The 15,898-nt window shown below is 40.5% G+C and overlaps 1 protein-coding gene across 1 annotated transcript; it reads right to left on the reverse strand.

Annotated features, from left to right (window-relative positions):
* Positions 1 to 2,134: 2,134 nt before the first annotated feature.
* On the reverse strand, positions 2,135 to 14,420 carry tmem86a (transmembrane protein 86A). The gene is made up of 3 exons (XM_020641859.3): positions 14,271 to 14,420; positions 8,203 to 8,467; positions 2,135 to 7,188 (listed from the first exon to the last, which is right to left on the reverse strand). Exons 1-3 carry the CDS (start codon positions 14,289 to 14,291, stop codon positions 6,761 to 6,763), a joined length of 714 nt encoding a protein of 237 aa, XP_020497515.1. The 5' UTR covers positions 14,292 to 14,420; the 3' UTR covers positions 2,135 to 6,760.
* Positions 14,421 to 15,898: the final 1,478 nt, after the last annotated feature.

The raw sequence follows: 15,898 nt of genomic DNA on the forward strand, positions 1-15,898 counted from the left end.
AGTTGGAGTCTGCAGATTAAATCCACAACAGAAGTCCAGTAATGTTACAGTTAACTTTGACCTACAGTTTATCCTTATAGCTCCTTTGAAGAAACAGTTCTAGAGTTTGGGGCTGGTTTGAGGACAGTGTCGAGCACACTGCTGACTATACAACTACTGGAATCAAAATCTTACTTCCCCTTGAGCCGTCTCGATAGTGTTTGCGAACCTGAACAGCATCAGTGTTAAAGGTCAACTGCTCTTAACGTATGTCATACTTTTCTCACTTTTGCTGTCCTGGTATATTACACTGGATTATCAAAAACAGAAATGCACACATGCCTCTGAATACATATCAAAATTGAAAAGATTTCAACTTCAAACTTGCCTCTGTGCAGAAATCACAAGGAAAGTGACACATATTTTTGTTCAACTGGTTATATAATTTGAAATGATACAGTGTGGGCTCCGTGCTGACTTTGCAAACATACAGTATTAAACTTCCCTTGTTGAGATGTGTAGCAGTTGTCACCTTTGTAACCAGTTAAAAGATGGGGGTCTCACAACGTTTGATTCAGGAAGATGACATGCCCGCAGACTTGCCACAAAAGGTTTTTATTTGAGCAAGTGTGTGGGCATATCTTCTTCCTCATTCTGCTGTGTTTTTACTGCCCTGCACTTGATGTGTGTATAACTGCACTACTTTTATAAGCATCGCAATGTGAGACAGCAGAGCATTGTCTTAATAAATGTTTAGTTGCTAATTCTTTAAATTCTGTGATCGTTTAAACCTCACAGATGTCAGGAGACACATTTTTAATTCCATGCTGAGGCTTTTTTCCAGACCTGAACTGCAGACTTTTACACTGATGGTTTGAAGGGGTTTTTGGCATTCACTCTGATCCTCAACAAACAGCTTTGAAGACCATGCTGAGTTGGATTTCAGCCAAGTGATCAGCATGACCAGTCAGGTGTTAAAAATAGTTCCCACTCTATATGTCTATGATCACTGTCTAAATTTATTGTTAGAAATGTGTTGTCAATGTATAAAGTCGGACACTTCAAGTTCTTTTAAGCAAGTGGTGCAGTGTAAACACTCAAAACAAAGTGTCCTTATACTTTCTGACAGCACTGTGTGACGGCTTCCCCTCGGGTTAAAGTGGCCTGACAGCCCTTGTAAAGACATCGCCTCTGAGAGAACGAGCGTGGTCTGGTGGGGCTGCAGAATAGTCAGTATGACCCCGCTCCAAGCTGACGTCACCATGCTGCCTCTCACAAACTTCATTTCTATGGAGCCATCAGGGTACAAGCAGTGTCAGGTTACCAGGTTTTGAACTGACGTCACTGGAACCTTCCAGTTCCGCTCTGCTTTAGTCAAATCACAATAAGTGGGAAGTAGTTTGAATCGGAGGCCTGAATAATCAATCTAGGTGTTTGACAAAGGCTGCTGCACCAAATAGGAAACTTAAGGAAAGCTTCTCTGTTTCATCACAATTTATTTTCATGAATAAATCTACAGAAAACAAACAGGATGACAACCTGTTCCGCTGTTCTACAATGAACAAAAAAAAAACATGAATGGAGCAATATTTTGTGTAATGAGATAACTGGAAAGTCCTTCACATTTATTCAGAGATTCAGCGCAATTTATTTTATTGTTTGGAATTCTCCCCAAGCCTGTTTCTGTAAAAGTCGTGATAGATTTTGCTTCATTTTCTTCGAAGACTGGAGTTCTTTGGTGGTGAGACCTTGGCTGTGAATGAATGAGATGCATTTGGAGAGAACTGGCACGACTCCTGCAGGAATACAGATGTAATGTGTGTGTGTATTTATTAATAAATTAAGGGATTAAAAAAAAAAGGCTAAGTGAATGTGAGATGCAACAGAAAACATTGTTAACAGTCTGTGTGAGTTTCCAAAGGGCCTGCTGAAAGCATCTTTTCAACCAACAATAGAGTGCAGCATGCAGTTACTAGAACAGAGTGCTCTGTTGTCCTCCAGTCCTTTCTGCCTTTAATGGCTCTTTTAGCTGCGGAGGGCATACAGCTTCTGTAGAAACATTCAACAGTTAGGGATATCATATGACATTTTTCAGAAACTCACATTTGATTTATGGAAACAAACAAACAAAAACAAAAGACAGAAGCATGTCATGTTAAAGTTGCATTGCAATTGCATTTATTTCTCCAATAGATATTCACATTCATAGCAGTTTCACTACAGCAAATAAAACTAGTTCATCTCTACAGTCGTTAAGGAAATGAATCATAAAGTGAAAATCTAACAAGGTATGTTTATCTTTCTATCTTTTGTAAAAAAAGATTTCTATCTTTTGTAAAAAATAAAAGAAAGAAAGTTTGTTCATAAAACGATGGATTGTGATGGGAAAACAAAGAAGTCAAAGTAATCTTGATAACAAACCCAGCTTTTTGTCATGTTGACAGGCAAGATCTACAGCGACTTTTTTGCAAATAAAAATAAAAACACTTAAAAAAAAAAAGATTGATACGTAAATGCTTGTAACACTTCAAGGGCAATAATGCCTTTCAAAGAAAAATGCTGATTCTCTCAAGCGTTGATGCAACATTTTCTTCTGCTTAAAACCTCAACAATGGAACATTCACTTCAGTTTTTTTTTCTTTAGAAAGAAATGCAAAGAGTTCAGGAAAATGGAGCTTATATACTTAAAAGGAAACAGTACACCTGATGATTTTTATTTGAAACCCTTCAGCCACTGGCTTAAAAGAGAGATTGACTGGCCTTACTCTGGGTGTGGAAAAGTGCAGTTTTGGTTCGTATGTCAAAGAGAAGACAGCATTATTACTACAGACTTCTCACAGGCTCATACTGATGTCGGAGGACTGTCAATGGCAGCCAATAAAAAGACACCAGCTGTTTATAGTGGACAACTTCTTGCCATGCATGAGTACAAAAGAAATTAGAGCTCTGTGTTGTGAATGTCGCACATCAACAGCAATGGTTTCAAATTAAAGATCACATGACACAAAAAGAAAGAGAGAGAAAATGTAAAAATGGAACAAAAAGTGCAGACTCCTTCTCTCTACCATAACAGCTAGTGGATCCAGCTCATTATTCACAGCTCAGGCCAGACTATAGCAGCCTCCCTCGGCTCTCTCAGGTCCCCTTTTGTCTGCACGCACAAAGCTCAGAACAACAGTGCTGTTGACAGGCTGAGGTAAAGTGATGCGCCTGCTGGCCTGCCATCTGTGAGGTGGGGGTGGGGTGGGGGGGGGGGGGCAGGATGACAGCTAACTTTACAGGCAGGATGGAAAAGGACTCTTCCTTTGTGTCATGTATCACCTCACCTCATACCAGCTACAGTATCGCTCAACAATACTCTCCTGGAAGACCAATGAGGGGGACCTCGAGTGCCATGCAAATACAAAAGAGGTTTTGATACTTGAGATGGGCTCTAACACTAACGAGATATACTTTATGAAATTAGTTCTTCAATGCTTCACTTTTGGTTATCTGTGCCCAGTCATTGGCGAAGAAATACAATATTTTCAGGGTTAACATCTTAATACTTCAAATAGGCGTAATAACGGGCACATTCCTGATTCAGTGTGGTGTTTGAGGTTATTCTTTGCTCCAGGGGCTAACAAAGGCATGGAGATTTTCCAAAATGTTACTTGGTCGTCAGAAATATTCTCAGAAGTAGTTGAAGTAAAGCCTGTCTTTGGCATGTAGCCATCAGAACTGTAAGAACACGAGTCAAGAGGCTTTATGTGGCAGGAGGGAGAAGTGCCCACACAGGTTGCCCACATATAGTAAGGATGAGTAAGACGGCTTGACTCTCTCGTCCCTCCCTCACTGTTCAACTTTAGACTGCATACTAGATTCAGTCTCGTAAACCAGCATGTCTCCTTGTACTCCACTAGACTCTGATTTCAGACAGCACAGGCAGGCAAGTGCATGTCTGCGGAAGGAGAGGGGCTCATTATAAAACAGAACAGAAAACAAAGCGACACAGACTGATGAAACAACCCACACTGACAAAGCAGAAATTTAGCGCTGACAGGCCAAAACGGAGGATGAGGAATTATCAGAAATAGAAGACCGTTTTGAGTGTCCTTTGTGGTCAAAAATACGATTTTCTGCTTCAGCATAATGTTCAAGACGGGGGCTTTATGAATGTCAACACCATGACCTGCCTGCAGATCGTTGACGGTGGCTGATGCGGTGAATCATCACATTTATATGTGTGTGTGTGTTTTTTTTTTTTTTGTATATTCGGATGTTTCTGACAGCTTTAATGGGTCATTGACCCAGCAGGAGGAACCCATAACATGGGTCTGTTTCTTCTCCATGCCTCCATGTTTGTTTTATATACAGCACAGTATATCAGGTTACAGGTTAAAGGTGCATGCGGACTAGATTATTAAACATGAATACTTTAGATTGCTGGAGTTTGTAATGAAATTCATTTTCTTCCCAGGACAAAAACTGTTAGTGGTTTCAATCATAAAGCCAGTGACATACTCTACACTAATTACAAGGTGCTTTTCTTACGAATGTTAATGCTTGCACTAAAGGTCAAATTAATTATTAGATAGCACACAATATGAATATAATTGACCTAATTAATTATTACCTTAAAGCTCCTGTTTTGAACTGTTAATGAAATAGACTCAATCTAATATTAATGAATAAGAGTGAAAAAAGCCAACAAGACCATTAAGAAGAAGAATGACTTCTTCTTGAACTTCTGTTCTCGGATAGGTGTCAAATTAAAGCATTTACAGCAAGCTGCAGAAATAGCCTTTTCCCCAATTTTGACTGTTACAGCAGGCAAGATGAGAGGTTTTTTTTTCAAAACCTTACTTACACATGTATTTGACAGAATCAGCAAAGAGATAAGAAGTGGCGATTCGTCTGTAGGGGGGCGCCAGAATTGACCCAAACCTGAAGTTCTTTACAGGAGCTTTAAAGTCATCTTTAACTGAGAAAAATAACTGAGATGCTTACGGCCATACCACCCTGAACACGCCCGATCTCCACCATTAAAGACTAAGAAGTTAAAACATTCAAGAGGAGAAGGGGGTATGGAGATAGTTTAAGAACCTTGAGAGAGAATACATTAAAGATATCCAGTAGAGTCTGTACTACTCATACTGAGATGGTTCACAGCATTTCTGGCCTTGAGTTGGTTCTGATTTGTCACAGGTACACATACAGACGTTGATATGCACGCTCACACAGGCACACACACACTCAAAACTCCCATCCATACACTCTTAAAGTTGAAACTAATGAAAGGTGAGAGAGGAAAAAAAATGTGCGATAGATGAAAGACAAAATATCAGACAACCTGTCAGGGATTATCTTCGGCGGATTTTGCAGGATTAGAGCTGATGAAGTGTCCTGTGACAGGGAATTATTAGGAATAATGAGATAACTGTTCCCTCACATGACAAGCTAGTTCACTCTTCTCCATGTTTTGTAATATTCTTCTTCTTTTTTTTCAGTCAGGATGCCCCGGGGTAATGTGCGTACTTTCATGTGTGTGTTTGTGTGTGTGCGGTAACGGATGAGGGAATATCTTCTAACGGCCCAGTTAGACACAAAAACACACACAAACACACACAAACACACACACAGTTGATACACAGAGAGCCAGTAACATTGCCCTTTCCTTTTTGTTAGTCTTAATAACATGGTCCCAGGCCAATGTCAGCATGAGTTGGCTGATCCAGTCCAGCAATAAGAACCCCTGTGGACTGTTCCAAATAACTAAAGCAGCAGGGGTTGTAAGTGTCAGGTGTGTGAGCTGAAAAAGTGGCAGACAAAACACTTAAAAAACGCCTGAAAGGCGACTGTACAGCAGGTTATAATGTGTACAGTAATCTTCTGTGACTCCAGTGTTTACTGTGCTCCCTTTTTGACAGCAGGCCACAAACTTTTCCCTACAATGTCATATTATTTTTCTGTCTGCATCACTTATTCAAGAGCAAACTAATTCATTCATCCTGAGAGACTAGTAGTGTATTTTTCTGAGCATGTTAGACAGTGGAGTGAATAGAGGCAGTGTGGCTGTTGTGACTGAATTGTGCAGGACTGCTCATAATTCAAACACACGTGGATTTTCTCCTGACTTTTAAGAGTAGCAGACTTAAATTCAGGGGAACAAGTCAGTATTTAGAAAGAATAAAAGCTGAATACGGGCACAGAAATATAAAAACCCCTCCCTTTTTAACAAGGTCTCGGGCAACAGAGAAAAAGGCAAAAAGAAAAGAGTTGACTGATGATTGGAGGACATTAAGTAGATGTGTGGTTGGACTGTGTGGAAGGTGAGGTAAGGGTGTTTGTCATTCACACATCAATGTACACACACACACAAACGAATAATCGCTCTCCCACACACTGAGCAGGTCCCCAGTGATATACTGCCCTTAAATTAAAACATAATAGATCAAAGTAAATAAGAATGTCTCCCTCTATATAGCAGGTTGATAGTACTACTCTTGTCTCCATGGTAACTTGAGACAGCTATTCTAGGATCGGAGGACAGGGGATAATACTAGTATATCTCTGTGTTAAAAAGACAGGTGTGTGAGGTGTGAGACTACCATACTAGAGGGGTATTACGCTGATAGTGGACCAGTCATGGTTACGGTGTGTGAGCACCACATTGAGATGAGGGTTGAGAGTTGGGGATCTGGCGGTGAAGTGTGTCCATGATCACTCAGGGCCGGAGGGAGGGGGAGGCGGCTTCCACCTTCCCAACCTCATGACCAGTTGCTACAGAACCCTTGGTACCTCATGACCTCTTCCTGGCGACCTCCACGTCCTGGCACTCCACCGCTGACAGCGAGATCAGCATCTGAGCCGCATAGTAGGTGGCCATGATGATGGCACGTGAGTGGGGCACTGGGAAGCAGAACTTGTTGACGGCGATGGTGAGGTCGGACACCATGAAGAGCACGGAACCCAGGCAGGCCGACATCTTGGTCCAGGTCCACAGGTCGTTTGCAAGCTGCAGGCCTGCCATTGCCCTCCAGCCCATGAAGCCGATCAGGGCGATGTAGACGGCCACCAGGTAGGTGAAGGGGCCCGACAGGTAGGGGTAGAGCAGCATGTAGCTCACAGAGGACACAGCAGAGACCACCAGACCAACAGACATGTTGAGGGGCTTCATCCCGAAGGCGGAGGAATAGAGGATGTGGGTGATGGCGAACATCAGCAGGCCTGTTGGACATTTCAAATGTATGACTTCAATCAAAGTAGATCCTTAAACATCGCTGTGTAAAATGAAGGTTCTAAAATAAATAAGTCCCATGCCAAAGTCCTGATTTGAAACTTCAAGTAAGATATTTGATATCACAATCAGCCCTTTCAAATCTTCAGAAATGACAGGATTGGTGACTCTGTTTATTACAACACAGCGTTAGAGTTTTAACTTTGACCAGAATTTTCAACAGCTATTTTTATCTGTTATTCTTGAACTCCTTTCGGGGATTTCTGAACTGTCTGACATTGCTGCTGTAACATGTCCCAACAAGTTTAAGAGTAGGGCTGCAGCTATTGATTATTTTAGTAAGCGAGTATTCTATCGATTATCGATATCGATGCCATAGTGGACTACATTCTGGGTGATTTTTAAAAGAAGACAGAGAGAGAGAGAGAGAGAGAGAGAGAGCGATAGAATGCACCCGATAATGAGAATATTTGCCTTTCTATCAATGCTATGTGTAGTCCAATGGAGTGACAACATCCACAAAAGAGCGTAGAAGAACAAACTTTATGCACCGTGCGGTAATGCTAAGCCGGGCCGGAAGTGACGTCCGATGCTTCGATGCAAAGAATTATTCGAGTTAGTTGAGGAATCGTTTCAGCCCAGAGGCCAGAAAATTTGAACTCAGGGGATCAGAGAATTTGTCAAGAAGCTAAAAGTTTTGTCAGATTAGCATCTCCTTGTTAGAGGTAAAGCCCTAAGTTGTGTTTATTACTAATAGTTAAACCCGATGTTATGTCTGTTAGATCTGCTGTTTGTCTTCATTTTCTCCATCTTTTGTTGAACTTTTCTATCCATGTCCCAGATACACATCAATCATACTTACAGCAAAGAGAACCCCAACTACAAAGAATACCCAAGTTGATATAACCAGATTTTCCATTATAAGATCAACCAATCGTTCTGTAGATGACAAGATTCTAACAGAGTGACTTGGTGTGTGTGTGTGTGTAACATGTTCTCCTCACCGTGGACAAAGTAGCCCTGCTCCTGCCAGATGAGAAAAGCATCACCCAGAGCAGAAAAAATCAGGCCGGCCAGGATCTTGCGGGCACTGGAGTGAGCACCTAGGAAGCTGGAGCCGTGCGCCAGTAAAAACACCCACAGGCAGAAGATGGGCAGACATTTGATGAGGGCGCTGAACCAGGAGGGGCTTGAGGTGGGCAGCCACAGGACGAAATACACACAAGTCGCCTTGAAGAATGGCACCAGCTTTGGGCCTTCGCTTTTGACCTGCAAGCAGATATGATATTTATGTTATTACTTTGAGTCACAGCTGGCTGCATTTACAGGAAATAATTCAAACCAGTTATTCAGAACAAAGTAACACTGTTGTCACTCTGTATTAAGAGTAGATCTTTTGAAAGGGCTTTCATCTCAAGAAAGGAGGCTTGGAAGATCAATAAGCACTTCATGTGTTTGAGCTACACTGACACATTGTTCAATCACAAAAATGGGGAAATAAGCAGCAAACAAGTGGATGTGGTTGAGACTGGATCCGTCCTCAGGGTTTGCATTGTGTGGTTACAAGTTTACATCAGTGTGTGAGACATGCACGTGATTCGTCGCCCGAACTGAAACTCAGCAAGTCTCAGAGGAAATGAAAAACGCAACCATTTCTTTGACACTTTGTAACCTTTTCTTCACTTCTTCTTCTTTGTTTTTGCGAGTCTCCTCCCCTCCCCCTCTCTGTAAGGCATGTTCTTGAGAACTGTGCATTTTACTGAAGTCTCAAATTCTTCTCTCCAACCGCTTAAGCAGTCATATTTCTTTCTGTCCAAATAGATGAGGCACCAGGGGGGGGTCACAAAAAAAAAAAAAAAAAAAAAAAACACGGCAAGAAAAAAGGTTTCACAACACTTTTTGCATGACCACCCTCCTATGACTCTGAGAATTTCTTTCTAGGTTTAGGACAATTAGCCTCGGGGGGGTTAAAGAGGGAGAAGAAAGGAGAGATTGATACAAGAGGAAGAAGTGAGACAGGGTTCACCAGAGCTCAGATCACAGGAGGAGAGATGAAGAGGATACAAGAAGGGGAGGAGGAAGAGGGGTAATAGTGCAATAGGGAAAGGGTTGATTTCCCAGTTTAATAATTTAGCATCCCTCTCAATAAAACCTTCGCTGGTGAAGTAAAATGATCTCAATATTCACAAAAGAACAAGTAAGTAGGGCAGAGGAAAGGAGGAAGGAAGAAGCATAGAGGAGCGAGCTTTCAGGGGAGAGGGATGGTGAGCAAGACAGGGTTACAGGTATTTACATGACAGCTGCGCTAAAGGGGTGGAGGAGGGAGGAGGAGGAAGGAGGAAGGAGGCGAGGGGGGTGAAAGACTATGAGGGGTCACTCTCGTTCATATGGGAAGGAAAGGGAGGCTTCGGATTGCACAACTGTTTAATGACATGGCATGCCAAAATGACTGTACGGGATCAGACATGATGTTTGACTGACCAAAAGCCTGCCCTGCTGTAGCTGATAAGATTCATGTGCACTTACTGCAGCAGGAAAACACCCGGGATCTGTCCCACAAGTTTACATCTGGTCCCATATGCTGTATGTGTTCACGCAAATAACACAAGTTGTCAAGGGTGAAAGGGCACATAATACTGGTGAGCAAAAATGGAATAATCTATATGACTAAAGTGTTGTAGTCAGGACCACACTAACTGGGACCAAGACATACCCGAGACCAGAGTGCTACGTGACCGAGACAAGACCGAGACGTTTAGGGATCTAGACCAAGTCAAGACCAAGACCAAGACCAATGCAGGGCGAAATCGAGACGAGACCATGAATATCACTGAAAAATCATCATCTTGTGCGTAGGGAGCGTGTCACTCACTTAACCCTGGGAAGGTTGCGGCCATAACCAGGTGATAAAAATTAAATGAAATTAAAATGATTTGTTCTTTGAGAAAGAGGTGTTTTCCTTCACAGTAATAACATGGAAAAATAGCCTGTCGGTGGTGGTCTTGACCGGTCTTGATTTAAAATCCGGAGTCCACCCTGCCTGAGACCGAGACAAGACCCAGTAAAAAAACCTTTCAATTCCAAGACGAGACCGAGACCTTCAAAAAGCAGTCTCGAGACCGGTCTTGAGACCAAGACCGATTGAGTACTACAACACTACAGTAGTAAGACTCAGGACTGGACACGAAGGCAGACACCCTGATGTGCCATCTGTTTACTCAGATCTTTAGGTTGTTGTCGTTGTAGTTCATTTGTAGGCCTCTTTTCGACAGTTTAAAGAATGTGTTTCTTCCCAACTTTGGGGAGCGTTAGTCTTTTTTAGTTCCCAAGTTTTCTCTGCTTACCAAAGAGTCAAAAAAAGGGGAATAAGAGGTTTGCCATCCACAACTGCCCAGACTGAGTCTAATCTTACCACCCTGAGATGGGTATCAAACAGCTTGTAATCCTACACTGTCATATGACAACAACAAAAAGCCTCTGCTTTCTGCTTACATAAACATTTCCGATCGAATCAGTTTCTTCTACTTCCAGATAGCATGACAGGGATTTTTCCACTGAGGCAACACACTAACTTTAGGTGTATGTGAACTAAAGCACTTCTTCTCCTCTTCATTGTGCACTTTTCATAAAACTAATGGAGACACAAATTAAGATTAAAGTTCGTCTAATGACAGAAACGTGTGTATGTGTGAGTGTTTGCTGAGTCTATCTATCCCATTAAGGCCAGCACTGGCAGCACTCCCAGACTAGCCGATATCATAGCTGTGTTCATTAGGCCACGGTGTCTCTGTAAGCACAGGACACTAGGAAACACATGTAGGACACAAGGAAACACAACATCTGTTCGTTTAAAACCTTGAATACAAGGATGGCTCCAAGAAGCCCCATTAAACAGATAAGGACTATTATTTTATAAAGAATACCAGGCTTAGTGATTTTGGGGTGTTATGCTTGATGATCACAAACACTTTGATTAGTCTTTGTGGGAAAAGAAACCTAAGAGGAATCTATTCAGGGATTTGGGGGAAAATAGATTCCAGGGAGGAAAGTGGGTGGAAGTCAGAGATTCCCATAACCTTTGATGCTATTCATGCTGCAACTCAGCCATACTTTGCAGTTTCCCTTTCCGTTGTTTTTCGTGTAAACTTACTGCATCTACACAATAACAAACAGCCCAGATACAAGACTAAACATGCCACACAACACATTTTTTGTTTCTGAATCTTCCCAGTAAAGTTGATCTCCTTGTATCATTAGCATGGGCACAAATCTCCAGCAGTAATAAAGATGCAAATTAGCCAGGGGCATCCATTTAGTTTAGTGGCCAATTGTTTGTCAAATCACAACCCATTACTGTCGTAATACCTGATGTAACCAATCCAATGAAGTGTATAAAGTGATCATAAACCTGGTTGGAAAGCTTTTAGTCCAATATCTTTAACTCAATGAGAGCAGAACATATTGTCATTGCTGAAAGCAAATAAAATAATGTTTGTATTTCAGCCTGACTGAGCACTGATGAATAGATCCTGTTTAAAAAAAGTGCTGTGGCATTTACAGCTGGCATCTCTCTGTCTCTGTTCCCTGGTGAAGAATGACAACGTTAATGATTGACTGAATTTGCATGCTCACTGACAAGCAATAGGTTTTTTTAAGGAACAATTGAGTAGAATTACCCCCCCCCCCCTTTTTTTTAGACTGTATACAAATCCAAAAGGAACAATATTATCAACAAAATATTGTCACAAATATTTGTTATGTTGGACTACATCAATGATACAGACAGACTTTAACTGTGAAAAAACTCCCCATTAAATTAGTTTTTAAATGCGTACAACATTGCAAAGTTTTATCTCGCTGATCAGCAGCCTAAACTCATCTTGTAGCTGCTGTCCAGAGGAGGAAACAAGCAGCTGTTCAAATATGATCTGACAAATGCACAGCATTGAAGCAGTGAATAACAGCCAGCATGGATGAACATCTATTCAACCTCATGCGTCATAAGCAAGCCCAGTGTCAGAAATATGATACTGGTAAACTAACAAAAGATCTGCTCAGTTTAGCAGACAGGAACTGTAACTTAGTATGGTCCTGTCTGACATAGCAAACGTGTGAGTATACACATGTGACAATGTTGTTTCTATGTAGCATTACACGCAGGAATACCTCCAGGTCCACTGCTTCTTACAAGTACAGTAAAACACGCTGCTCTTCCATACAGAGGAACCTAGAAGAATGATTAACTCGATGTTAGTTGAAGCATGCTCTTCCGTAAACAGCATGTGTGTGTATAAAATCAATTGTGTCTTCTTAAGTGAATAAAACTAAGTAACAAAGACAAGAAACAATAGAAAAACACTTCAGCTATTGTATCATATTAAAGCCAAAATGCAAAGTGAATCTCACACTGTATCTCTGGGTTACAGTGTGCGTCTGCCAGCAGGTTCAGAGTCCAGAAATGGTGATGACACATTTGTCTGAGACTGTAAGGCTGACCATACCAGCTAAATAAATTTTGATAAAGTGATGGCATTGAAAAAGGAAGTGTTTCTTTTAGGTCGTGAAGCCAGACATTAAAATTACGTCTAAAGAAAATGGAAATAATAATATAGTGTAAAATATGAGTTAGGAATCTAATGATCCCTGTTTGATCACTGAGCAGGCCTAAAGGGGAGTCACAAATTTAAAGCCTTCTTTTCTTCCTCACTGCTAAATAAAAAATGGCTCATTTGATGAAGCAGCCCCATGTGAACCTGGATGCCAACTTCATGCTCTTTTTTAGACTAAAAGTCTTTTATACCATTGCATTATGCTTTTAATATCATTGTAAATATTAATAAACTTTATTTATTTGTATCTTTTATGCTCTATTATCCATACACACTCCATATGTCTTATAGTTTTGCTGTTGCTGTGTCTATTCAATTTTACAACAAGTCACTCTGAGCTGTCAGTTGTGTCGTTTCCCCTAATATAAAATTGATACTGTATGAACTTATCTTTTATTAAGTGTAATCAAAATCACAGATCATGCAACATTCTGGGACCATTTTGTACCCAATAATATGTCAAGTTTGCCTGTCCAGGTCTGTGTCATATCTATCAAATATGTTTTTTATCAGAGCAAAAAGTTCCGCATTCCCCTTCACAGCAATACTAGGGCTTTAAGTATCCCCAATATCTGCACGGCACCAACATCTCTAAGGCAACCAGTTTGCATGTCAGGCATTCCTCCACACAGGCCCCTCATCAGGGTTTATTAAAGGTTAAGGTACACCACACCATCCTTCATGGCTCCCTGCAAATGGAGTAAAATTTAAAAGTAGCTCTAGTAAAGTAAGAGGATGCCAGGACGGTCTAAATTGTTAACATAGGTTTGCTAAAGAAGCTACATTTCTTCAGTGGCATGATGGTCAATTATGTAGCAGATGTAACAGATGTGACAAATAATAGAGTGTGTGCAATGCACAGATGCTGCAAAGTAAGGCAGTCACCGCAGAGAGCTGCTCTGCGCATGCGTTACTGGAGGGCACATGAGAGGGGGAAAAAAGACAAAAAAGGTCGTCACATGATTTTCTTTTTATCAGGGCTGGCTTTGGAAATTTGAGGAAAAGTCCTCTTCTACGTGGTATGTCGAGAATGAACCGGGTGAAAAATGTCACGGAAGTAGCCTCAGAAAATAAAAGTTTCAGCTTCAAGTGTCGAGCGGATACAGATGAACACAATGAAATACCGAAACAATAAGACACTGACAATGACAGCGTCAGTGTCGACTGGCACTGGCTGAATATTTCATTGGATTCGGTTAAAATATATTCTTATTAAGCCTACCGAACCGGTTAATGAATCACAACCCAAATGGCAAGAGCTGGCCTCGAAGAACAGTTTGACATGAAATTGCTACTTTGAAAACATGTGCAAATAAAGAGTAGACTAATAATGAGCCAGTCGACTTTAAACATAAATTGACATTAACGGAGATAAGGTAGGCAGTGTTGTTATCGTGTAGCTTAACTAGCTATCAGTATTATTCCTTTAAAATTAGTTTAAAATGTTAAACGAAAATACTCACCACTGTTACCGGAGAAACCATCTCTCCCTCTGTGGTGTCCGTATCTTTGAAATGTGTTTTAATGATACCAGATTTTGGTTCGAGTCCTCCGTTTTTATGTTGTAGTGTTCAGAGGATGCCGATTGTTTTTGTCCTGGCTGCGGTAGGCGGTCCGACGTTAGGTAGGAAGAAGAACGTGAGTCATTACGGGGGCGGGGCTTTAGCAATTGACCAATAGAAGAAGAGAGTGGTCTTGACAGGGGGCGGGCTGAGGAATCAGCGACGCCCGGATAGGAGGAGTCCTTCTGCTGTTTACTTTTTGGAGCAGATGGCCTTTATTTACATTTTACAGAGATGGAGGTTGTTTAAAACCTTTGTGCCGAGCTCATTTATGATTGTGCACAGACAGTCTGTTATAAATCTGTAAAAAAGGGGGTATCAAATTCGACAAAAATAAATATAAACACACATCATCATCACTATGACTAGAATTATAGACTGTGTGTTTAAACTCTATGATGTGAATCCAATTATCGATTTTACAGGGCTTTTTTTAATAGGAAAAATACATGTTTTAGCAGGATTTGAGTGTACGTGTGAGAGCCTTTAAATTCAGTTACAGTACAATATATAGAGAATATAGAGTTCATGTAAAGCATTAGCCTATTTGTTTATATTGATTCTTCCACCCCATCATATTAAAGACAGATTTCTATATAATGTTTTATTCCACAGTTAAATACAGTTCATCCTATAAACAAGATCCAATTATTTGATTAAAAGTATTCCTCAATCTATTTACCTGAAATGTTCTTGGTTGTCAGGATATTTGAATTAGCCGAGCATATCAACACTAAACTTGCTGAAATAGCCACAATAATTGTTTTTTCCTGGAAGGCAAACATTTTGTTTACAGTGCTTCTGCATCAACTCACACAAGTATTTTTTGAAAGCAAGATTTTTTAAATTTTTTATAGCCTATTTCTTTTTTTTTTTTTTAAATGTACCAATGTGACACAACAAGGTAAACCACTTATAAAATGACATAAAAAAACATACCACCAAGAAGCCCAACAAAAGTCATACATCTTAGGTATATCAGAGTCTAGCAAGATACTATCTTAACTATCCTTTGGCATTTTTCCGAACAAAATGAATTCATGGTAAATTTGGCCATCTTTTTTTCAGAATGAGAGTCATTTCAGTACAAATGTTCTCCCAGTATTTTATCAAGACAAGACCAAGACATGGCTACAATCAGCACGTTTTTTTCTCTAAGTAAATAGTTGAACGATGGTCACTCGTGTTTTAGATCCTCGATAAATACGTCAAACATAATAAGCCGTGTTTTTTTTAACATTTCAGTTATAGCTAATGTAATAATTGCCGCATGCTACTATAGAGTAGACTACTTGTGCATAACCTTGATTTTAGGAGGGTGCAATGACAAGACTCAACTTAGAGTCTTGATGAAACTCAACATTAAACTTCCAGAAGATTCTGAACGATATATGTAGCGACATCATGTGGTCTGGTCATAGACTGTAGTCTGGTCTACAAATGTAAAAAAAATAAAAATAAAAAAAATAAAAAAAATAAAAAAAAGTGGACGGAAATGGCGTAACGTTAACGTTGGACAAAGGCGGAAG

The sequence above is a fragment of the Labrus bergylta genome, chromosome 7, assembly GCF_963930695.1.
Source record: "Labrus bergylta chromosome 7, fLabBer1.1, whole genome shotgun sequence".
NCBI classification, from domain to species: domain Eukaryota; kingdom Metazoa; phylum Chordata; class Actinopteri; order Labriformes; family Labridae; genus Labrus; species Labrus bergylta.

Excerpts from the sequence above, each read along its gene's own strand:
- tmem86a (XM_020641859.3), bottom strand. The coding sequence starts at position 14,291 with ATGGTTTCTCCGGTAACAGTG. Across the intron at positions 8,468-14,270 it reads TGGTTTCTCCGGTAACAGTG|GTCAAAAGCGAAGGCCCAAA; the intron begins GTGAGTATTTTC and ends ATCTGCTTGCAG. Across the intron at positions 7,189-8,202 it reads GCAGGGCTACTTTGTCCACG|GCCTGCTGATGTTCGCCATC; the intron begins GTGAGGAGAACA and ends AATGTCCAACAG.